This window comes from Leucoraja erinacea, chromosome 15 (assembly GCF_028641065.1).
Source record: "Leucoraja erinacea ecotype New England chromosome 15, Leri_hhj_1, whole genome shotgun sequence".
Taxonomy (NCBI): domain Eukaryota; kingdom Metazoa; phylum Chordata; class Chondrichthyes; order Rajiformes; family Rajidae; genus Leucoraja; species Leucoraja erinaceus.
The window spans coordinates 21956709-21980717 of NC_073391.1; the positions used below are offsets into that span (position 1 = coordinate 21956709).

The 24009-nt window shown below is 39.8% G+C and overlaps 1 protein-coding gene across 3 annotated transcripts in view; it reads right to left on the minus strand.

Annotated features, from left to right (window-relative positions):
• Window positions 1–23617, minus strand: part of nrap (nebulin-related anchoring protein) — an 89199-nt gene extending 65582 nt beyond the window's left edge. For all 3 annotated transcript variants that reach the window (XM_055646886.1, XM_055646888.1, XM_055646887.1), the window contains exons 1-11: window positions 23463–23617; window positions 23278–23372; window positions 22830–22914; window positions 20132–20236; window positions 18726–18821; window positions 18514–18615; window positions 13317–13421; window positions 10322–10429; window positions 8750–8866; window positions 8012–8116; window positions 5455–5562 (exon numbers count right to left, since the gene is read on the minus strand). In XM_055646886.1, coding sequence (XP_055502861.1) covers window positions 5455–5562; window positions 8012–8116; window positions 8750–8866; window positions 10322–10429; window positions 13317–13421; window positions 18514–18615; window positions 18726–18821; window positions 20132–20236; window positions 22830–22914; window positions 23278–23372; window positions 23463–23531 — 1095 coding nt within the window. In that variant the 5' untranslated portion in view covers window positions 23532–23617. The remainder of the gene's footprint in view (window positions 1–5454; window positions 5563–8011; window positions 8117–8749; window positions 8867–10321; window positions 10430–13316; window positions 13422–18513; window positions 18616–18725; window positions 18822–20131; window positions 20237–22829; window positions 22915–23277; window positions 23373–23462) is intronic.
• Between the last annotated feature and the right edge of the window lie 392 nt (window positions 23618–24009).

Genomic DNA, 24009 nt, shown 5'->3' on the forward strand with positions numbered 1-24009 from the left:
ACACTCCAAAGGCGTACAGGTTTGTAAGTTAAATGGCTTCAGTAAGTTGTAAAACATTGTCCCTAATATGTAGGATAGTGTCAGTGTACAAGGTGATCGCTGGTCAGCATGGACTAGGTGGGCCGAAGGGCCCATTTCCCACTGTTTCTCTAAAGTCTAAAAATCTAAAGTCTAAAGTCAGGATTGAACACAGTTCTTTGGTGCTGTGAGGCAGCAGCTCTACCAGCTGCAACACAGTGCCACCCACTGACAAGATGGGATCAGTGGAGGGAATGGACAGGCAACATTTTGGGTTGGGAACCTCGCTGTTTTTGTTTATTGGAAAATGTGGCAGGGCTCCAGTACACAGGATCAACCTCACAAATGGCAAGGATCCCTTCACATGGTCCACCACTGAAGTGTATAAGTGTGGTGTTGGTGAAATAGTTAATGCGCAGGTATGGAGGAGAGACAGTTAATGAAACCTAGAAACATAGAAAAATAGGTGCAGGAGTAGGACATTCAGCCCATTGAAACAGCACCGCCATTCAATATGATCATGGCTGATCATCTAAAATCAGTACCCCATTCCTGCTTTTCCCCCATATCCCTTGATTCCTTTAGCCCTAAGAAATTTAACTCTCTCTTGAAAACATCCAGTAAATTGGCCGCCACTGTCTTCTGTGGCAGAGAATTCCACAGATTCACAACTCTCCGAGTGAAAAAGAAATTCCTCATCTCAATCCTAAATGGCCTACCCTTTATTCTTAAACTGTAACCCCTGGTTCTGGACTCCCCCAACATCGGGAACATTTTTCTTGCATCTAGCCTGTCCAATCCCTCAGGAATGTTTATATGTTCATAAGATCTCCTCTCGTCCTTCCAAATTCCAGTGAATACAAGCTCAGTCGACCCATTCTTTCATCATATGTCAGTCCCACCATCCCGGGAATTAACCTGGTGAACCTACGCTGCACTCCCTCAATAGCAACAATGTCCTTCCTCAAATTCAGATACCAGAAATACACACAATACTCCAGGTGCGGTCTCACCAGGACCCTGTAAACTGCAGTAGGACCTCCTTGGATTCTAAACTCAAATCCTCTCACAATGAAGGGCAACATGCCATTTGCTTTCTCCACTGCCTGCAGTATCTGCGTGCTTACTTTCAGTGACAGATGTACAAACACACACAGGTGTCATTGCACCTCCCCTTTTCCTAATCTGACACCATTCAGATAATAATCTGCCTTCCTGTTCTTGCCACCAAAGTGTATAAGATCGCATTTATCCACATTATACTGCATCTGCCATGCATCTGCCCACTCACCCAACCTATCCAAGTCACCCTGCAGTCTCATAGCATCCTCATCACAGCCCACACTGCCACCCAGCTTTGTTTCATCCACAAAGTTGGAGAAGTCACATTTAATTCCCTCGTCTAAATCATTAATATATATTGTAAATAACTGGGGTCCCAGCACCGAGCCTTGCGGCACCCCACTAATCACTGCCTGCCATTTTGGAAAGGACCCGTTAATTCCTTCTCTTTGCTTCCTGTCTGCCAACCAGTTCTCTATCCATGTCAATACCCTGCCCCCAATACCACGTGCTCTAATTTTGCACACTAATCTCTTGTGTGGGACCTTGTCAAAGGCTTTTAGAAAGTCCAGACACACCACATGCACTGTCTCTCCCTTATCAATTCTACTCGTTACATCCTCAAAAAATTATAGATCAGTCAAGCATTATTTCCCCTTCATAAATCCATGCTGACTTTGACTGATCCTGTCACTGTTTTCCAAATGCACTGCTATAACATCTTTAACATTCAAGCATCTTCCCCACTACCGATGTAAGGCTATCTCGTCTATAATTCCCCCTTTTCTCTCTCCCTCCTTTCTTAAAAAGTGGAGTTATATTGGCTACCTTGCAATCCACAGGAACTAATCCAGAGTCAAGAGAACATTGGAAAATGATCGGCAATGCATCCACGATTACTAGGGCCACCTCGTTGAGTACTCTGGATGCAGACCATCAGGCCCTGTTGATTTATCTGCCTTCAGTCCCAATAGTTTACCTAACACCATTTCCTGATTAATGTGAATTCCCTTCAGTATCTCCCTCCCACTAGATCCTCGGTCCCCTAGTATTTCTGGGAGATTTTTTGTGTCTTCCTTAGTAAAGACAGAACCAAAGTACTCGTTCAACTGGTCTGCCATTTCCTTGTTTCCCATTATAAATCTACCTGTCTCAGATTGTAAGGGACCTACATTTGTCTTCACTAATCATTTCATTTTTACATATCTAAAGAAGATTTTAGTCAGTTTTTATATTCCCTTCAAGCTTTCTTTCATGCTGTTTTTCCCCCCTCTTAATTAACCCCTTTGTCTTCCTCTGCTGAGTTCTAAATTTCACCCAGTCCTCTGGTTTGCTGCTTCTTCTAGCCAATTGATATGCCTTTTCTTCGGATTTAACACTATGCTTGATTTCCCTCGTTAGCCACGGTTGAGCCGCCTTCCCCATTTTATTTTTTCACCAGACAGGGATGAACAATTTTTGGAGTTCATCCATGCGGTCTTTAAATCTTTGTCATTGTATCTCCACAGTCAACCCTTAAAGAAGTTCAGGTTGAACTAATCCCATCAATAAATTCTTCTATTTTAATTTCCCTCGTGTTCTTATCTAACTTCTTCTCTGACTCCACTTACACAACTTATGAGATGAAGAAAGACATGCTTATCACAACTCTGGGTGAAGAAGTTACTCCTGCATTCCTTGCTGGTTTAATGAATGATTATCTTACATTTATCCCCTAGTTCTCGTCCAGCTCACCAGCCAAAATATCCTATCGACATTGACCTCATCAATTCATAACACCATTGTCAAATTATTCATTTCTAAGGCAAACCATAACTTCTGACTCATCAAGGAGAATTCTTGCCTGACAAGTCAATAGAAATTGTTTGAGGAAGTAACAAACAGGATGGACAAAGGAGAGTCAGTGGATGTTGGATTTTCAGAATGACTTCGATAAGATGCCACATGTGAAAATACTAAACAAAACCAGGACATGTTTGGATTGTGCAGATTGGGAAATTGTAGATGAGGAAATCAAGCTTACAATGTGTTGATTAGGACTCCGTGAGCATGCCAGGAAGCAGCCACTCCAGACCCAAAGAACCTCTAAGCCAAACACAAGCCCAAGCAGCTTAGTTGGGATCAGGCTTCATGGAAACAAACTTACTGGGAGGATTAGCCTAGATGTAATTTAATAGTAGATTGAAATATTTCTTGGAGACTATGATCTGACAAGTTTTGCTTTCATCTTATATGCAACAGGCAAACTACAGAAACAAAGCAATGTTGAATAAATCAAAAGGAAATAGTTTGAGCGACTTCAGAGTGATCTTTCCGATTTATAAGTTTTCCTTGATGGTTATATTTTTAATATTAAACCTGCAATTTTGCCTCTTGGGAAAATTGATCATCTACTTTTTTGCACCTTTAGTTACACATTTGGTTTGCCTCTCTTCTACTATATGAACTTTGAGTTTTTCAAACACAAGTAAAATGCCCTTTGTACCAGAAACCTGCACTTAACAGTGTATATGTGTTAAATAAATGCTAACTTGGGTAAACTGGATTTGATCTGTTGCTTGGTCATTTGAAATTAAGAGTACAGGCCTGGAATTTCAAGATATTGTATCAATATCAAATTATTGTTTCTAGAATATGATTTCCATGTACATTTAGTACCTTTCTTTAAAATATAAACAAATAAAAACCAGGATAGATTTATTTGCAATCTATTCTGAATCAAAGACATATTTACTGCACCCAAGCAAATAGCGATATTATAACATTTGAAATTACATTCAACTCTGTAAACTGATTTGGATTGCATTTCAAACAAATCAAATCATTCCTTCTCTCCAGAGATGCTGCCTGACCTGCTGAGTTACTCCAGCATTTTGTGTCTAAATCAAATCAAATGCTATCTTGTCATGAAAGCTTGTCATGTCACTTCTAGTTTTTTGCATAGTATAATAGATTGCACATGTACACCTAGAAAATTATATAAAGCGTCCCTTCGTATATCAATTACTTACTATAAAATACTTTACAGCTTTTGAAAGGGTATTCAGCATAGGCGAACATTTTATTTCACATAATATGAATATTTGTAATCGGTCCAATTTATTATCATTGCTATTATTTATAAAGAGTAGAGCTGTAATAATTATGAATTAGTTACTGGAAATAAGTTACACTGTAACAGATGAGGAATTCCTGAGAAATGCTGGCACAACTGCTTGTTACTGCTGGCATTTCCCCATTTAAACACCAAGAAGTTCAGGACTCACAAGTAAGGGCCTGACCCATTTTCACGACCTAATTCACCACTTTTTTTATTCGTGGACATTTTTCATCATGTTGAAAAGACGCCCCAACCTACTTGATGTCACCGACCTACGACTAGCATCACGGCCTACCTACGACCTACCTACGACCTCCTACGACCTTGTGACGACCATGCTGCGAGTATGAATCAAGGGCAAACTCGGCAGAAGTTGTGAATTAGGTCATGAAAGTGAGACAGGTCCTTTAGTGTATAGGATTGTAGGTGTCTCAAACTTCCTAAAGTGCCTCCCCGCTGTAATTCCAATGGTGTGCTCTGGCATTATGGGATGCCAGTTTGCTGCAGTTTCCCAGCAGTTGTACTGCATCAGGTTAAATGCAATGCAGATTTAATGAGTTCATTAATTTTATAGAGAAAAGCGTCTGTGAAGGACCAAGCTAAGATGGAGACTATCGATACAAAAATACTATCTACAACTTGTAAGTAATTTAAAGAAAATAAAGAAATTTGGAAATGTCAAGAAATAATTAATTACCTTTACACTAATTGATACAAAAATACTAAAATACTATTTTTGTATCAATTAGTGTAAAGGTAATTCATTATTTCTTGACTTTTCCAAATTTCTTTATTTTCTTTAAATTATTTACGTTGTGGATAGTGTTTCGGTATCGATTAATGTATAAGTTAATTGCTTTTTAAAGTTCCCAAATTTCATTATTTTCTTTAATTTAATTATAGGTTGTAGATAGTTAGTATTTTTGTATTGATTAATGTGAAGGTGACTAATAGCACTTTAAAGTTCCCATATTTTGTTATTGAGTATACTTTGAAAAACAGTTCTTGCATGTTCAGAAATGTCAGATATTTAGGCCCTTAAAATGTTGATAATTTTAATAGCTGACAAACCTGAGGCACAGCTTAGCCAGTTGTCAAATACAGGGTTCCCTACTGTTGAGTAGGTCTAGAACATTATGTTTCAAGTTGCCACTAAAAGATTGTCCCCAGAGTGTGCATGAGAGCAATGGGTGCAAGTGGGCTATCACTCCTGGGATATCTGGTCAATTAATTTAAAGATTAACTTAACACTAGCTATTTTTATTCATACTCACATCACTTGCCAAACTTCCAGCTTTCATACAATGTATTGTGTGCCTATCCATGCCGACACCTTCGTAGTGGCCTTTCACTTGATTTTGGTAGTTTTCGTTGTATTTGAGCTACACAAAGAATAGAACAACATTACACATTTACCTCATGTTTCAGGCATACAATTACAAACTACTTAACCAGCATAAGTGGCTCTGAATGGTCTAATGCTACAAAACATTAGAATTCAATTTATGCTACATTGATGGCATTACTGTACATTACAGCTAATATAATATCCGAGAACACTGGAAATATTCCAAAATCTATGGAGAGAGAAAAATGTGGTTAGCATTTCAGGTTGATGACCTTCCATCTGAACCAACAAAATCTTGGTAAATGACCATGTTTCAAGTTATCGAGAGGGGGGGGGGGGGGGGGGGGGGGGGGGGGGGGGTGGGTGGAATAAGGGGATATCTTTCATATGCACGAGAGGCTGGATGATACCAGTGTTGGTGGTGTTGGCTGAGCAATGGTAGTGTATGGTTTGTTAACATCAGTTGATCTGTCATGAAAAAATGAAAATGGGCAATGATAATGTCGGAGAGAGAAAGCAACTTCAGATATCTCCAGCCGTTCTAGTTTGTGTCATAAAAGATCAATTCCAGCAATTGCATCTTTTTGTCTCCCTTTATTTAATCAATCCTCCATTTCTATATCGTCCAGACGGATAATTGCCCATTTATCCCCCTCTCAACTGGCACCAGAATCAAAGTGTCATTCCGTCCACTTTGCCTCAATGCTAACACAACTTCTCTATATTCCCTGTAGACATCTCACTTCTTTGTAACTTAAAGTATATTTGTTTTCTAAGGATTCTCCATTTTAATGAAAAGCAATGCAATTGGATTCAATTGAGGTACCCTGACCTGCTGAGTATTTCCAAGATTTTGTGTCTTTATTTCAGATTTCTACACTAAACAAAGCTTTTTTTTGCTTTTCAACTGTTTGAAAGATCACTACTAATGCCTCCACAATCTCAACAGCTACCTCTTTTGAACCCTGGGGTGTAATCTATCTGGTCCAGGTGATTCAGAACATTCAGCTACCCCAGCACCTTATACGTAATAGCGACTCCAGAGCAAACAAAATCATGGGAGACCCCTTCCACCCCTGCAACGGACTGTTCCAGCTGCTACGGTCAGGCAAACGCCTCCGTTGCCATGCGGTGAGAACGGAGAGGTTGAGAAGGAGTTTCTTCCCAGAGGCAATTCGGACTGTAAACGCCTATCTCACCAGGGACTAACTCTACAGAACGTTTTTCCTTCCATTATTTATTATGAAAAAGAATATGTGTGTATGATTGTGTTTATAATTTGTTTGGTTGTTTTGTTGGTTGTCTTTTGCACAAAAGTCCGCGAGCATTGCCACTTTCATTTCACTGCACATCTCGTATGTGTATGTGACAAATAAACTTGACTTGATTTGACTTGACTACACACACTTCTGTCCCCTGACTCTCTTCAATTTCTGGCACGTTGCTGGTGTCTTCCATTGTGAAGACTGACGGTAAAACGTACTCAGTTCATCCATCATTTCTGTGTTCCCCATTACTCACATAATTTTGACAGAACAATCAGTTAATTTATCGTGATATCTCAAGATAACTGAACATAAGTCCTAAAGTTTGACACTTTCTTTAGCCAGAGTATGGTGAATCTGGGCAATTCACTGCCACCGACGGCTATGGACGCAATGGAGATTAATAGGTTCTTGATTAATAAAGGTGTCAAAGGTTATGGGAGGAGTCAGGACAATACGGATGAGAGGGAGTAATAGATCAGCCATGGTCGAATGGCAGAGCAGACTTGATAGGCTGAATGGCTTAATTCTGCTTCTATGTTATATTTTTATATGCTTTGCAGCTTACTAAGCATAAAATTAAAGCAATAAATAAAAATCAAATTAATTATAAACAAAATTAAAGCATGGAATAGCTATTGTTAAGTTCATCTTTAAATGAGAATTTTGGACCATGTCACGGTCCAGTTTCAATCCATTGTAGCCAATGCTGGACCTTGGCCAGAGGCTGGGAACCAGCGGTTTAAACCATCATTTCTTTTTAAATCATAGAATAGGCCACAAGCAGAGTAAAGTAAATGGTAGAAGCAAGGAACTGCAGGTGCCGGTTTACAAACAAAAGACAAAAAGCGCAAGAGTAGCTCAGCCAGCGGGTCAGGCAGCATGCAGGTGACGTTTCAGGTCAGGACCCTTCTTCAGATGGTACTTTATACTGAATCTAGCTAGATTATTCACCTGCATTATCACTGGAAAAGAGCAACAAAAAATAGCAGTAAGAACAAAGATCTGGAAGTACCATTTCAGGGTAACAAAGGAGGGATTAGTGAAAAGATTCAATAAACTATATCCAGGGTGGAATTAAAATTATGTCAAAGAATAAATGTACATATTTCATTTCCAATATCATTCATAATAAAATAAATATACCAATCCTACAATCATTGGTTTCAGCAGCAATAATTTTAGCTTCAAAAGTAGCACAAAGTTGAAACGACTCACGTTGCTTGTAAATTTTGATAATTTTGCAATATTCTTGAACTGAGGTGTTTCACAGTAGTTCATGCTGTAACCTTTCGATTTGTCTAGGTCCTTTTTGTACCCTATCTGTTATCAATAAAATAAATAATTAATGGGAATATGAGGTAGATTTTGGTCAAAAACATCAACATTTCTTCTATCATTTTCAAACAAAATATCTTGTATATCTTATATAAATGCACCTTTTCAACTACAATAGGATAATATTTAAAACGTCTAGTATTCGTAGCCTTTATGTAAATATTGCAAGCAACATAAAAACACTTCAGTTTAATGTCAATTGGAGAATCTTTCATGGAGTCCAGAGATGGAGCATCAAAGTAACACAATGGTAGAGTTGCCGACTTACACACCAGAGACCCAGGTTTGATCTTGGGTGTTGTCTGTACAGAGTTTCTACGTTATCCCTGTGACCGGATGGGTTTTCTCCGGGTGCTCTGGTTTCCTCCCACATTACAAAGACGTGCAAGTTGAGAGGTTAATTAGCTTCTGTAAATTGTCCCGAGTGTGTAGGATAGAACTAGTGTACGGGTGATTGTTGGTCGACACAGACTTGGTGGCCAGTAATTTTCCCAACTGATAACTTCTCCACACAAATTGGCTGAATGTTTTTGGCAATGTTACTGTTGACTTCCCGTAGGGCAGTTCTAATTTTTTTGCCAATAGTTATGAAAATCACGAGTAATTAAGCTCCTTTACCTCACTAACAAGCTTGTTAACTTCCTGGGCCCGCTTCATGGTTAAGTTCTCATCAGCTGTCATTGTGTGGTATTGGGCTGATCCTTTCATCATTGTATGGTCTTTCTTATATTTTATCTATAATCATGAAAAAATTGGCTCTTAAGCAAGGTCTTAATCATATGCATTGATGATACAAAAACAGCAACAAGCACTTATTCACAACAAGCACTTCAACAGCATTGCCAAAGGTTAAGGAGAGACCTGGTAGAAGTAAATTAAAATTATGAGAGGCGTAAACAGGGTAGACAGTCAAAACATTTTTTCCTAGGGTGGAAATGTCAAAGACTAGAGTCCATATACATCAAGGTTAGAGGGGCAAAGTTTAAGGATACATGGGGAAAGTTCATTTTCGTCAACAGAGGGTGCTGGGTGCCTGGAATGTATTGTCAGTGGTGGTGGTGCTGGTGATAAATACGATAGCCATGTTTAAGAGGCCTGTGGATAGGTGCATGGATTTGAATGGAATGAATGGATATGGATCATGTGCAGGTAGATGAGATTAGTTTATCTTCGCATTATGTTCGAGACATTATGGGCCAAAGGGCCTGTTCTTGTGCTGTACTTTTTATGTTTTCTTATATTTACTCTGCTTAAAATACATCGTCAAGAGTAATTTTCTGCACGTCATTTCTATACTCTATTACAGAATGAGAATGAAGGGCAGTGGTGCAGCTTAGAGCACAAATTTTCAAAGAGGTCAAGGAAGAGTATTCAAGGCTTTGAATTTGATGATCAAAAGCATGACGATTGCCAGAGCAACATGAAAGGAACATATTCCACAGCTTTTAGATCTGGACTAGTTTAATTTTGGCAGTGGGATTGCAATGAAAAACAGTAAAACCTTGTTATAACAGACTGTGGGGAAGGTACTGGTGTCCATTATTGCCGATTGTCCACTCTAACCGAGTAAGGGTTTGTCCGCCATTGACATCACAGCTCGGGCACCGGGTCAGAATCTTGGAGCCCCGTCACTGAGAGCCCAGTGGGACCTCTCTCACCACACGGAGAGCAGCGGCCCAAGATGGCCGCCCGGAATCACCTTGTCCAGCGCGGCAGGGGAACGGCAATAACCGCTGTCCCCGCCGCTGATATCCGCATTCAGAGATTGAGAGCAAAGCGGGAGGTCCTGGGCATTGTGGTGGCCATGTAGTGGAGCGAGGAAACCCTGTCCCACTTCGTCAGATTCCCTCAACCAGCTTCCCGCCCAGTCCAGGATGAAAAGACATCAATCTTTAACATTAACTCCATTTCCCCTTCTAGACCCTCACCTGCTAGGTCTTTTTAAAGGCAAAAAATGTATTTTTGGTACTGCAAACGAAAAATGCCAAATGCTAAAGGCTGTTTGTTACATTGTTTCATGGAGGTAAGTGCCCATTGAACCAATTGCTTGTCAATTTTAATGCCTTGTCAATTTTAATAGCCTCCGCGGTGTAACTAGCAGCCTGCAGTCTGCTATAAACAAAATCCATTATAAAGCGGTCTGTAATAACGAGTGTTAACTGTACTTGCTTTTCTTCACCAAATACTTACATCACTTGCAAGATCGTTGGCTCTCTTAGCATGGTTGTACGCTGGTGTGATCATTGCAGGGAAACTTCCTTTCCCCCTACCATCCTCAAAGTCTGCAGAAAACTCAGGCTGCCAAAGGAGGAGAAAAATACATATTGACAATTCCATTCAAAGGCAATTTTATCTGACACTTCACTGATATACACCAATAACAGCAGTAAATCCTCAAAATTTGACACGTGTAAGAAACCTTACATTTCTAACTGATGCCTCAATATTCATTAAGTAAAATATGCAAATTAGTTAAGCTCAATTAAGAGCCAAAGCTTTTTCATCCAAATCAAGTTACCAAAGAAGAGAACACATTATGGTTTGAATTTTTGTTTTATTTCTAGTTTAAACCAGCCCATCAGCCCACCGAGTCTGCACCAACTAGCAATCACCCCGTACACTAACATTATTCTACACACTAGGGATCATTTCACAATATTTACTGAAGCCAATTAACCTACAAACTTGAAGGTCTTTGGAGTGTGGGAGGAAACTGGAGCACCCAGAAAAACCCCACAACTATCATAGGGAGAACATACAAACTCTGTGCAGATAGCACCCATAGTCAGGATTAAACCTGGGTCTCTGGCACTGTAAGGCAGCAACTCTTCCACTGCTTCATGGTGCCACAGTCTTAATTAGGGGATTGGAATGATAATGTCCTTTGGGTTAATCGTGTATTGTGGAGTGGGATTGAACCTGGGCATGTTTGGTTTTAAGTTTGCTTTTTTGTATATAATTGTGTGTTTTGGTGGCAGTCACTGTTTCGGCTGCAGAGGCTGCTTAAGAATCCCGAATGGAGCAGGCCCTGCTTCTGTTGCACCCTCCCATATCCAACTGGGCATGAGCTATTAAAATAGGCAACAGTGTCCGCATTTATACAACGTTAAAAAAAACTGTGCCCTGTGTCAGCCAACTATCACTTGAAAGAAAACTGCTCAGCCCAGTATCAGCAGGAACTATTTTAAGTAAGCACTGTGGACAGGGTGTTGATCCTCTAAAATGTGTCTGATCCCATCAGATTACCTCCATCAAGTAACCACAGCAAGATAGAATTACTACTTGATCAAGAAGGAACTGCAGATGCTGGAAGATCAGACTGAGGAAGGGTTTCGGCCCGAAACGTCGCCTATTTCCTACGCTCCATAGATGCTGCTGCACCCGCTAAGTTTCTCCAGCATTTTTGTGTACCTTAGAATTACTACTTCCTTGCCCTGAAAAATATTCATGTAGTTTTAAAGTGAGGGGGATAAAGATTTCACAGAAATTTGAGGGGAAGTTATTTCACACAGGTGGGTACATGGAGCGAACTGCCAGAGAACGGTGTGAAGGCAGTTACAATGTCAACATTTAAAAGACATTTGCACAGATACATAGTCGGAAAAGCATATGGGCCAAATGTAGGTAATTGGGGCTAGCTTTGATGGGACATGTTGGTCAGCATGGACGAGTTGGGCTGAAGGGCCTGTTTCCGTGCTGTATGACTCCATGTCAAATAAATTATCAGGATGATACCAAACAGTAGATTGCATTTCTGTAGAGATCCACTGGCTAACGGCATTAGGCATTTCTGACCTCTGCCACTGTCCGACAGTGACTGTGGATTGAAACGCGGAAGTGAAGAAGGTGCTGGAGATCAGATGCCTCTCTGTCACTTGACCGCGTTGTCAGGTTCCTCTCTGCTACTTGACTTGCCAATGATGATGGAAGAGTGCCTAGTTATAGTGCACTGAGAAGCAAACACACTTCATGTCTAATCCTTCACTTCTACTCCAGCCATCCATGCGGCACAACTCCACTTACTATAGACAATAGACAATAGACAATAGATACAGGAGTAGGCCATTCGGTCCTTCGAGCCAGCACCGCCATTCACTGTGATCATGGCTGATCACCCACAATCAGTACCCTGTTCCTGCCTTCTCCCCATCTCCCTTGACTCCTCTATCTTTAAGAGCTCTATCTACTGGACGGGTGTCGGAAGGAACTGATACTGGAATGGAGTTGTTGACCCAATTCATATCAGTAAATGGTTTGGAATTCGTTTCTTTCTTTTAGTTATTAATGTTTATAATTAAGATGTGTGTGTTTTTCCATTTATTGAGTTTAAAACTTTTTCATTATTTTAATTCATTTAATTGTTTTAATATCTCTGTCCCCTGTACTTCATGGGATAGCAATGGCAGCTAAACTATATCTTAAGTAAAATTAAGTAAAATTAAGTAAAAGTCAGAGGTAAAATTTATAGTAGTCGTGAGGATAGTTTGGGAGATGAAACGCGTGTGTCGGGGGGGGGGGGGGGGGGGAGGGATGAATACAAGGTGTGCGCTGAATCAAGCATGATCAGCAGTTAGTCTTGTAAACACAACTTTTAACAGTAATAGGCTGGATAATGCAGCCCTCTCTCTCCGCCCCTCCCCACCCTATTTGTCCTGCTAGTTTTACTGTTTGTGTCCCCCCCCCCCCCCCCCCCCCCCCCCCCCCCCCCCCCATCTGCTCCACAGCCAACAATGGACTATTGTGGGCTCTTTGCCCATTGGTGCCAGCTCTGATCTGTTCTGTAGCTCTTCATACCTCTAGTTTTCCTCTCCCCTGACTCTGTCTGAAGAAAGGTCTCAACCGAAAATGTCACTTATTTATTCTCCCGAGTGATGCTGCCTGACCCGCTGAGTTACTCCAACATTTTATGTCTATCTATGATTGCATTAGATGCTTGTTGTACAGAAATATCATTGATATAATGGTAAACAGAATTTAAGTACTACTAAGTGTGGATGAGGCATAAAAAAATATATAAAATATAAATATAAATAGATTATCGCTGTCAATCGATCTTCACATATTATTGGCTGGCTCATCACAAAATGTACTTTTATTAAGAACAGTTAAATTATTCAAATTATCAAGAAATTACAGAGGAGCGCGATGTTTGAGTACCAACATTGCCTCTTGTTGTCTAACCAACCTGAGTGTACTTTACTGAATTCTCTCTCCTCATGGCTAATTCAGCACCTGCTGCTTGGCTCCATTTTTCTTCAATGTTCTTCTCATGCTCTTTACTATGTTGAAACTGGGATGCAAAATTAAAAAGGAGATGAGCAAAAGTATTGAATGCTGACAAATAAAAACACACATTGCTAGAAACACTGGGGAAATCAATAACCTTTCACCAGATTTCAGGTTTGCTTTTCTTCTGATTCTCACCCCTACTGCTAAAGTGGGAAAATATTTTAACTTTATATTACTTATTAAATTAAACGGTACTTGATAGGTTGTGCTTGCTTTTCAGATTGATTTGGATTCAACTAGCTGCAAATTGGATGTGCCTTTTGTGCACTTATTATGGGTAAGCTGGTATAATAAGTGCACAAAAGTAGTCTGCCAGACCCATTTGTTTGTTGGTCAGTCATAGCATCATTCCCAGCCCCAGTAACCTGAAACAGCCAGAATGGTGAACTGTGGCTCTGGTTTAAGACAATGTTCGCATTAATGGAAGAGGCCATCAGATGGGGACACTGCATTTGGCCAACTGTATTTGCTACTTCTCCTCCTGACTCCAGCTCATGTCAAGTATGTTTTAAGTAGCCTTTTGGAGGCAGTCTGTAAAGATCCTTTATGCACATTTGGCTTTTGCTCAGAACCTGGAAAAGAAAACTGACTGCAGTGCAAATTGCAGTTAGCCACAATCCAGTCTGGTCAATGGCCAGAAACAGATATTCAGATCCAGATTGGCTGAGGTAATTGGCACCTCTCAGGCACACACCTAGACACCAAGCCAACATGGCACATGGCTCATTAGCAGCTGAAACTGAGTCAGTCATTATCGCATGCCAGAAACCTGCATAGTGAAATCAAGTTGGAGAACAAATTTCCTAAAATTGGCTATGCCACACTATGTAGCAAATTTCCCTAATCCAGCCGCCTTTAGGCACCAAATACATGCCATCAAAAATACTGCAGATCCATCAGAGAATTATCAATGCAGTATTATAGTCATAAATTCTGTTTCCACATAAGCCACTCATTGATTAACGTTGCCATTTATTGATGGGCTTCTTTATAAGAAATATTAATTAGATACAAATAGGAATTACAAATGCTAATTAAAAACTGAACAAACATTTTTTTTAATACACATTAACGCAACCTTTCCCAATTTTAAAGCAGAATAAACAAACAAAACTATCAGATTTTATTAACACCAAACAATTTCAGATAAATGTCCCCTTTAATTGCTTTAAAAAAAAATCTTTAAAACATAACAATTTTCCCCATGGGGTTTAGCATTAGATTACCTACTGTTTAAAGTGTACATTTTTTTAAATTAATATTGGGACACGTATAACATTTAGAAACAAGTGGTCAAAATATTAGGCCTCAGTATAGAGAAATAAAAATGGCCCCTTTTGCATTCCCCATCACTGAAAGGATGTTGGACTATGGGAGTGAAGTCCTCCATATGAAACATTTAGGCAAAGCTTCTCATAGATTATGTAGATTCTGTGAAGAGCCATTAGCCCTCTTGTCAAGGCCAGTACTTACTCTTCACTCATCATCCACTGCCTTCTAATTATTACTGCTGTTTATAGGATCTTGCTGTGATCAGATCAGCTGTGATATTTTCTACTTTACAACCATGACCATTCTTTGAACCTATGTCATTGCTTGCAATGCACATCAAGTACTCTTTGGTTGTGAAATGTGCCTCTTAACTACAGCTCACAGTACTTTCACTTAGATCCCTGTTTGCTAAGAAATATAGGCACCTTTGTGTTAAAATTCTTGATAGCCACTGCTATCAGGAGATAGTTTAGTGCAGTGCTAAAGCTGGCTCAAGAGCACATGAAGAAGGCTTAGATCAGGAGTAAAATGAAATGATTTTTTTTTAATTAATAAGTTTCGATTTTCACAATGCATTTCGCTCTTTGCAGAAATTCAAAGTACTTTCAATGATGGTTTAGTATCATTACAGAAGGTGAAAATCTGAATACAAGTCTCATCATTGAACCGGGTGCAAGATTGAGAAATAACTTAAAAGAAGTGGAACAGAGAAAAATGAGAATTCTACACTTCAAAGTAAAGTTTGTGTAGTTTTCTTATCACTTCAGTTCAAGTGGTTATCATCCACCACATTCATGAAAGCAAAGAAATAACATAATTTCACCACTGTGGTAATTTGTCTTAAGATACAAGTCATGCTGTCATTATGTCACAACATTCTCCCACATAAAATGCTAACTTTGAACCATTATATATACATCAATACATCAAATGAGATCTTACTTAAAAACAAATACTTTTTATGTTTAAAGAGAATAATTATCCTTTAAGTTAGATCTAAAGAAGTGACAAGAGATCTGCAGTTCACTGCATAACTAATAATTTTTTATACATAATTATTATGATTCTACAATAGCACTATAATATTATTTATAATGCTAAACTAACTGTTATGATCTGAAAATTCTCAGACTGACAAGCAATAACTGATAGTATCATTGTGTTCAATTGCCAAATTCAGTGCTAATACCATAAAACAAAGTTTGAAATTGCTTTTGAAAAATTCCTTAAATTACCCACAGAGGGTATGGCCACAAATGCTGTTTACAAGGGGAAAAGAGAGATTAATATTTGGTATCACAGCACCGGAAACCAAGGTTCAATCCTCACTCCGGGTGGTGTTTGTGCAGGGTTTGTATGTTCCCCATGTGACCTGGTGGTTTTTTCCCTCCACCCCTCCACCCCTCCATCCCTTCACCCCTCCACTCTCCCACATTCCAAAGATGTGCAGGTCTGCAGGTTAATTGGCTTATGTAAATTGTCCCTGGTGTGTAGCCTTCGAAAGTGGAATTACACAGAACTAGTGGATGGGTGATCGATGGTTGGTGTGGACTCGGTGGCCTGAAGCGAATCTTTCCACACTGTAACTGTGCCGTTTCCAAATCTGAAATGGACTTTAGCCAAACATTGCAACATACATTCAGTCTCTCTAATTCTCTATCATTTTTTTCCCCATAGTTCTGCCCTTCTGGAAATTAAAAGCATGCTAGTTTTATAACTTGTTCTTGTCCCAATGAAAGACCATCAACCTGAAATGTTAAGGAAGGAACTGCAGATGCTAGTTTACACCGAAGATAGACACAGAATGCTGGAGTAATTCATCGGGGCAGGCAGCATCTCTGGATAAAAGGAATGGGTGACATTTCGGGTCGAGACCCTTCTTCAGACCATCTATCTGTCTATTCTGAAATGTTAACTTGGCTTTTCTTCTCCACAGATGCTACCTGCCTTGCTAGGTATTTCCAGCATTTCCTATTATTATAATTTCAGTTTTCCAAAATCTGCAATTTATTTTATTGTCAACTTAGCATTAATTCCGTTTAAGTTGCAGTTATAGAAGCTGAGAGATTGTGACTAAATGCTCTCAAATAAAATTACTGCAGTCAACAAAGGGCATATACTTAGGAAACCACTTATGTAAACAAATGTTAAAGGTGTTGGAGGCATTGCCTTGAATTGCATTGCCTTTCTAATTTGAGGAAGGACATTCTTGCTATTGGGGGAGTGCAGTGTAGGTTTACAAGGTTAATTTCCGGGATGGCGGGACTGTCATATGCTGAGAGAATTAAGCCGCTGGGCTTGTACACTCTGGAGTTTAGAAGGATGAGAGGGGATCTGATTGAAACATATAAGATTGTTAAGGGTTTAGACATGCTAGAGGCAGGAAATATGTTCCCGATGTTGGGGGAGTCCAGAACCAGGGGCCACAGCTAAGAATAAGGAGTAAGCCATTTAGAACGGAGACAAGGAAACACTTTTTCTCACAGAGAATGGTGAGTCTGTGGAATTCTCTACCTCAGAGGGCGGTGGAGGCAGGTTCTCTGGATGCTTTCAAGAGAGAGCTAGATAGGGCTCTTAAAAATCGCGGAGTCTGGGGATATGGGGAGAAGGCAGGAACGGGGTACTGATTGGGGATGATCTGCCATGATCACATTGAATGGCTCGAAGGGACAATTTAGTGGCCAATTAACCCAAGATGACACAAGGAGAACATGCCAACTTCACACAGGCAGCAACCAAGGTCAGGATTGAACCCGGGTCTCTGGCGCTGTGTGTGGCATAGTAGCTCTACCAGCAGCACAACTGTGCCGCCCTATTGAAGATGTTCAAGTGGAAATTCTATAAAACATTAAAAATGGACAACTAAGATTTACATGAACATCTGAAAGCTTAATATACTCAATCAAATCTTGCATCATCTTTCATATTCAATACTCCAGTCATATATTCCTTGCCTTTATTTAAGAAGTGCTGTATCCTGCTTGTTGTACTAACAGTTCCCTCAGTATGCTGTGGCATGTTCAAAGATTTACAGACATAGAAGCTCTGATTGTTCTTCCTCAAGACTAAGCCATTCATCCGTCCTTATTCTTTCCAACAAAGTGTATCATTTCACACTTCATCAAATGTTATTGGCCATTTATCTATCCATTCTGCCAGCCTCTGTCCACTGGTTGCCTGTTACTGCACTCCATTGATTGCCACAGCTCCATGTTTGTGTGTTGGGTTTTGGATAACTGGCTCAAATGCTTGTTCCATTACAGTTTAGTTCACTCTGGCAGTCAGATAAAATTATTACCATCTATTCAATAATTAAATGACGAAACTGTTACAACAGTGCAAGAATGAATATCAATCCATATTGTTATGAGGCGCAAGTATATTCTTTATATATATTGTCCTGCATCACTCACAAGTGAACTATATTCTGTATATAAATTATCTCCTTATCATTTAGCAGTACGCGGCCTATAATTCTTTTAGTTTAGTTTAGAGATAAAGCATGGGAACAGGCTCTTCGGCCCACCGGCCCACCGACTCCACGCCGACCAGCGATCCACGCTCACTAACACTATCCTACACACACACACACACTAGGGACAATTTACAATTTTACCAAAGGCAATTAACCTACACATCTGTGCATCTTTAGAGTGTGGGAGGAAACTGGAGCACTCAGAGAAAATCCCCGCAGGGAAAAAATAATTAGGCTGCTGATCTGAGCCTTAAAGCATAATTTAAAAAGATCTCTGGGTACAACAGGGCATTACACAAATTTCTTAATGCTGAAAATATAAACTAATAAATCCCCCTTCACTTACGTCACTGATAGCTTTTTGCTTCTGGGCAACTTGTACAACCTCTGGGCTCATAAGACTAGTAGAATACCAACTGTTATCTCCATAAGTAGACTGATAAGCATTCTGTAATGTTAGAAAAATGAGAAAATCACTTGACTTATAATGTGACAAATCTTAAAATGTACAACATAAAAATGTAATTAACTTAAAAAGAGCAAGTAGTCATATGTTACCTCACTGATAAGATTCATATTTTTCTGGGCTTGGAGAATGCCTGGTGGGAGGTGATAGGACTCCTTTGTTTCATCCCATTCTTTAGTGTATTGCACCTGCAAACCAGAGCATTTTTAAAAGCTCGATCATATTTGTTTTAATGTGTAAACAAGTCCACAGAAATAAAAGGGGAAACACTGAACATTGAAACATTGCAGGGGTCACATCCGATTTTCAACCTAGAGTACAGACACTGAAGCTCTAGGGTTGAGAGTCTATATTCAAGCCTCAACCTTGAGCCCCACATTTTAATAAACTTGCCAGCAAAATTGCAAAAGAAAGGACAGGCCTCCTCTTTTGCTTTAGATTTTAGGACGGCACGGTGGCACACAGGTAGAGTTGCTGTCTTACAGCGCTTGCAACGCTGCGGACACGGGTTTGATCCTGACTACGGGTGCTGTCTGTAGGGAGTTTGTACGTTCTCCCCGTGACCGCGTGGGTTTTCTCTGAGATTCGGTTTCCTTTTACACTCTAAAGACGTACAGGTTTTTTAGGTTAATTGGCTTGGTAAATGTAAAAATTGTCCCTAGTGTGTGTAGGATAATGTTAATATGTGGTGATCGCTGGTAGGTGCAGACTCGGTAGGCTGAAGGGCCTGTTTCTGAGCTGTATCTCTAAATTAAACTAAAATCTCAAATCAATTGTTGCAAATGTCAGGTGATAATATATGATTTTGATCAATAGTTTAAAATCGATGATAATTAGTGAGAAGCCCATTTTACATCTCTCCAATGTTTTATTACTATTGACCACACAGGTTCTGACATTCTACTTGGGCAATGCCTGTCCACATCTCTGCTGCAGATTGCATTAAGGTTCATGCGCTCAGTGAGAAGACCCTTCATCGTACCCCACTCGACGACTAAAATGACTGAGGTAAGGAAGAATGGAATAACAGGGAACTGCTGGTTTATACCAATGATAGACACAAAATGCTGCAGTAACTCAGTGGGGCAGGCAGCATCCCCTGAGAACAAGGATATCGAGTCTGAAGAAAGGTTCCAACGCCTAGCATTGCCCAAGTCTGAAGAAGGGTTCTGGACAGAAACATAGCCTATCATCCATGTTCTCCAGAGATACTGCCTGACCCGCTGAGTTACTCCAGCATTTTGTGTCTATCCACAATAAGAAAGTACTTGGTGCCATCTGAAATAACTGCACCGTCTTTATGCGTTTCAATAAAGGGAGGCTTTTAATGTGGAAACTCATAATGAATTGCTTTGAAGGGATAGGTCGAGGCTCTACCTTACACACCATCCCAGGAACTCACTTAGCTTGTGTGATGGATTCTAACCAAAGTTGTCGCATCATGTAATTAAAGCCTAGTTATGATGCCCACAATAGACAATTGGATCAAGTCACGTACCTTACTGGCGAGCCGTCCAACAGTACAGGCATGCTCTAGTTGCTTCGATCTTATATCCCACTGAAAAACTGATTTGTATTTTTCGGCATCTTCACGGTACTTAATCTAAATACAAAAATTCAGCAGACAGTTTATTATAATGAATTTTACAATGTCTTTTAAGGATCCTCACCATAGTAATGTTCTTGTCACAATTTATCTTCATTTCATCACAAAAGAGTCGTTATCCTTGCCAATCAATGGCTTTGCCATCATGTATCAATGATTCACCGGCACCATCATTAATCCCCATTCCATCAATATCCTGGGATCCACCATTGACCAAGATCATTACTGGATTAGCCATTATTGCTAATCGATCAAGTCACTGACTGGAGACCGTCGTTTCTAGTAACAGGAGGCCACCTGGCCCATCGAGTCAATGCTGGCTCTCAGAGTGAACTTATCTAGCCCACTCCCCCATTTAGTTCCTGCAATCTATTCTCTCTCTCTCTAACTCCATCAACTCTGCCTGAGTCACATACCTTCCAGCGACATTAGGGTTGATTGACAGCAGTCAATTAACTTACCTACAAGCACTTGGCATGTGGGTGGAAGCTGCAGTACTGGAGAAATCTCACATGACCACACTGTAAAGGTGCTATCTCCACACAAACAGAAGCAGAGCCCAGGATCGAACTTGGATGGCTGGAACTGTGTGGCAGTACCATTGTGGTACTCTCCCGACTTGTCTCCCGACTCACCAAAGCCTTTCCACTATCTTCTATCTAAATAATCCTCACTTGCTGGTAAAATGCAGTTCCAACACCATTCAAGAAGCAGAAAACCATCCAAGGCATCACAATGGATTGGCACTCCATCAGCTATTCTAAAACTTCATTGCCTCTACTACAAAGGACCACGTCTGCAGTTATGCCATCTAGAGAACGTGTTGCCACAGATTGCCAAGGTTTCCTCAACAGCGTTTCCCCCAAGCCAGCCATCTCTAGCACCAAGAAAATCAAGCACTGTAAGTGCATGAGGTATCTCCTAGTTTCCTTCCCGTGATGAGACCTGGCCTGACTTAGAATTCTCTCTCTGGTCTTATATTATTATGGAATCTACATCCTGCAATACCACATTGAGGCCTCCTTCTTACATGGACTGTAACAGTTTGAGGAGGCAGCTCTACCGAGCAATTAGAGATGAGCAGTACATGCTGGTAATGTTCACACATGCTAAATGAAGGAAAAAAAACGTTTTAATATAAATTATTTGTAATAGCTCTGATGCGTGCCACATCTTCTTGTAGAGCCGTTCAAAGTTAAGTATTAGCATGTAATAATAAGGAACTGCAGATGCTGGTTTATACCAAAGGTAGACACAAATGCTGGAGTAATGCTGCAGGTCTGAAGAAGGATCCTGACCTGAAATGTCCATTTTCTTCAGAGATGCTGCCTCACCCGCTGAGTTACACCTACATTTTGTGTCTATCAAAGTTAAGTATTGTTAGCTTCAGAGTAACAGGTAAATTATATCACTTAAACTGCGTAGATTGAGTCAAACACTTCCTTTCAAATAATTCTGCTATGAAAGATGAAGATCAGCGCCAGGAGACCCTTACAAGCAAACTCGCATTAGAAGAGCAAGAAACACAATAGATTTAATAGAGAGCAGATGAAACAATGTAGCTAAAGTCACAAATTAACAAAGGAAAAAAACAGAATTTCACTTCCAATAAATGGCCTCATATTGATAACATTCAACTTGAAACACACAAGTCTGTATTGACAGCGCTGGTTTTAGGCGAGCATTAAAGAGAGATTACTATTTCAAAAACAAATTTCCTGATCTCAATTAATTCATTTTTTAAAGCACAATTCTTGTTCCTATGATATTCAGTTACTGGTATCAGTCAGAAAGTATATTGGAAAGTATTAGATGATTTTTATTCATTTGTTTGTAAGTTAACACAAAAGAGATGTGGTCTTATTAAAACGGAAGGAAAATAGACTATACTCAGTTAAGAATTAAAATTCAGATTCCAATTACTAGAGAAAAATTTCAACTATACCAGAACAAAAGTTCAACTGTAGTATAAGATATTAGTGGTTAAAAATAATGTTATACCAATAAACATTAATGGTAAAGGACATGCTAAGGTGATCGCAAACGTTTTTGTTGTACACAGTATACAAGGCAGAATATGTTCCAGACAAAGTTATCGTGATTTTCCTTTCAAATCTACAACACCAACATAATAAGAATCTGTTTCATTATGCAAAGTCATGCACAATTCATTTAGTATTTCTGGACCAGATTGGTGATTTGTAGTTGATAGCAGCAAAACACCATGAGGAGGAATAAATAACGATAAGTATAGCTGAGTCTATGATTTTAACCTTTGCTTGAAGGTGAAGGTTTCATGCCACAGTTGCCATCCAGAAATAGATGCTGCTCTAACACAGATTCATTGGAAGATTTGCATGTCACCGAAAGCAAGAGAAAAAGTTTTCTGAATTCACCGCAAAACCTGTGCAACGTGACATACTCAGTCATCTGATAATTAGTTACTTACGATTTAATAACTGCTTTGTTGTTTTCAATTGAAACAGAACCCATTCTTGCAAATTATTTCGAGTTGTTTAAATGATTTCAATCTTGGATGATCTTTAAGATTAAAATGTTTTATTGTCCTTTTATAGTCATATGTACTCACCTCACTTGACTCACTTTGTTTCTTCACGTTCATGTTCAACGGAGTGTCAAGTATACTCGTGAACTTGTTCAGTTTGGGGTTGTGCCTGCGAATTAAAGGGGGGAAAAAACATTGCACGTAATTTAGAAAATTGAGTCAATAGCTTTGCCGGGCAATTTCACCTAAAGTTACCCAGGCAAGATTCTCAAAATCATATAATCTATTCTTACTATTAATAGATTGAAGAATTCCAGTGGTATAAATATCTAAAATTAGAATAGCTGCGAGACTGTTAGTATACACAGTAACAACAAAAATAGACTCGTTTAACAGTTTAATGATGACATTGTACTTCTAATTTTATGTTTTCAATGTATTTGCCATCTTTTAAAGATACATTAATAACATATAAACGTTGGTAAATATCAATAGGCCACAGAAGCCATCACTAATATCAAAAATGACTTACGCCTGGCAATAAGGCTTCTTCTCATGGCTGATAAAATTATTTACTGTCAGGATCATTTTGCAGACCTCACAATGAAAGCAAGACTTGTGCCATGTCTGTAGATAGCGAAAGTAAACATTGTATTAACTGTCCACAAACTGAGTTGATAATGACACTTCAACGAAAGTCTGGCAATCTTCACTTACCTGATCCAAGCAAACTAACTTCTCTGCGGAATAAACCCCGAATCCACAGCGGGCGCATGATGTGTTCATTTTGATTGTGGGTTAATGGGACAACGAAAAAGCTTTCCCTTTCCCCTGAGTTGTGCTTCGTGTGTCCCGACCTTTATCCTTCCTCTGTGCTCGAACCTGTTGCTGGCAGTCAACTGCTTTATTTCACAGCTGGGACTGCCTCGTCCCCCGTTCCTCGCCTATTGGTTGAAGCTGCCCGTTGCCGGCCCCTGATCTCCAGTATGTGGCTTGTGTGTGGTCACCAGAGCTGCCAACCACAAGGCGCTCACATGTGCGAATTGTATCAGGTTTAAGTCGGGAGAGTGACTGTTCCTCATGAATGTCTCGTCCCAAAATAGGATGGAGTGATATGTTGCTAAATACAATTTGACGTCAACCCCACGCAGAAGGGAACTGACAACATTTTACGGGCACAGTAAAAATCAGATAAATAAGGTCCATATTTTGGAGTACATAGAAACATAGAAAATAGGTTTCTAGGAGTAGGCTATTCGGCCCT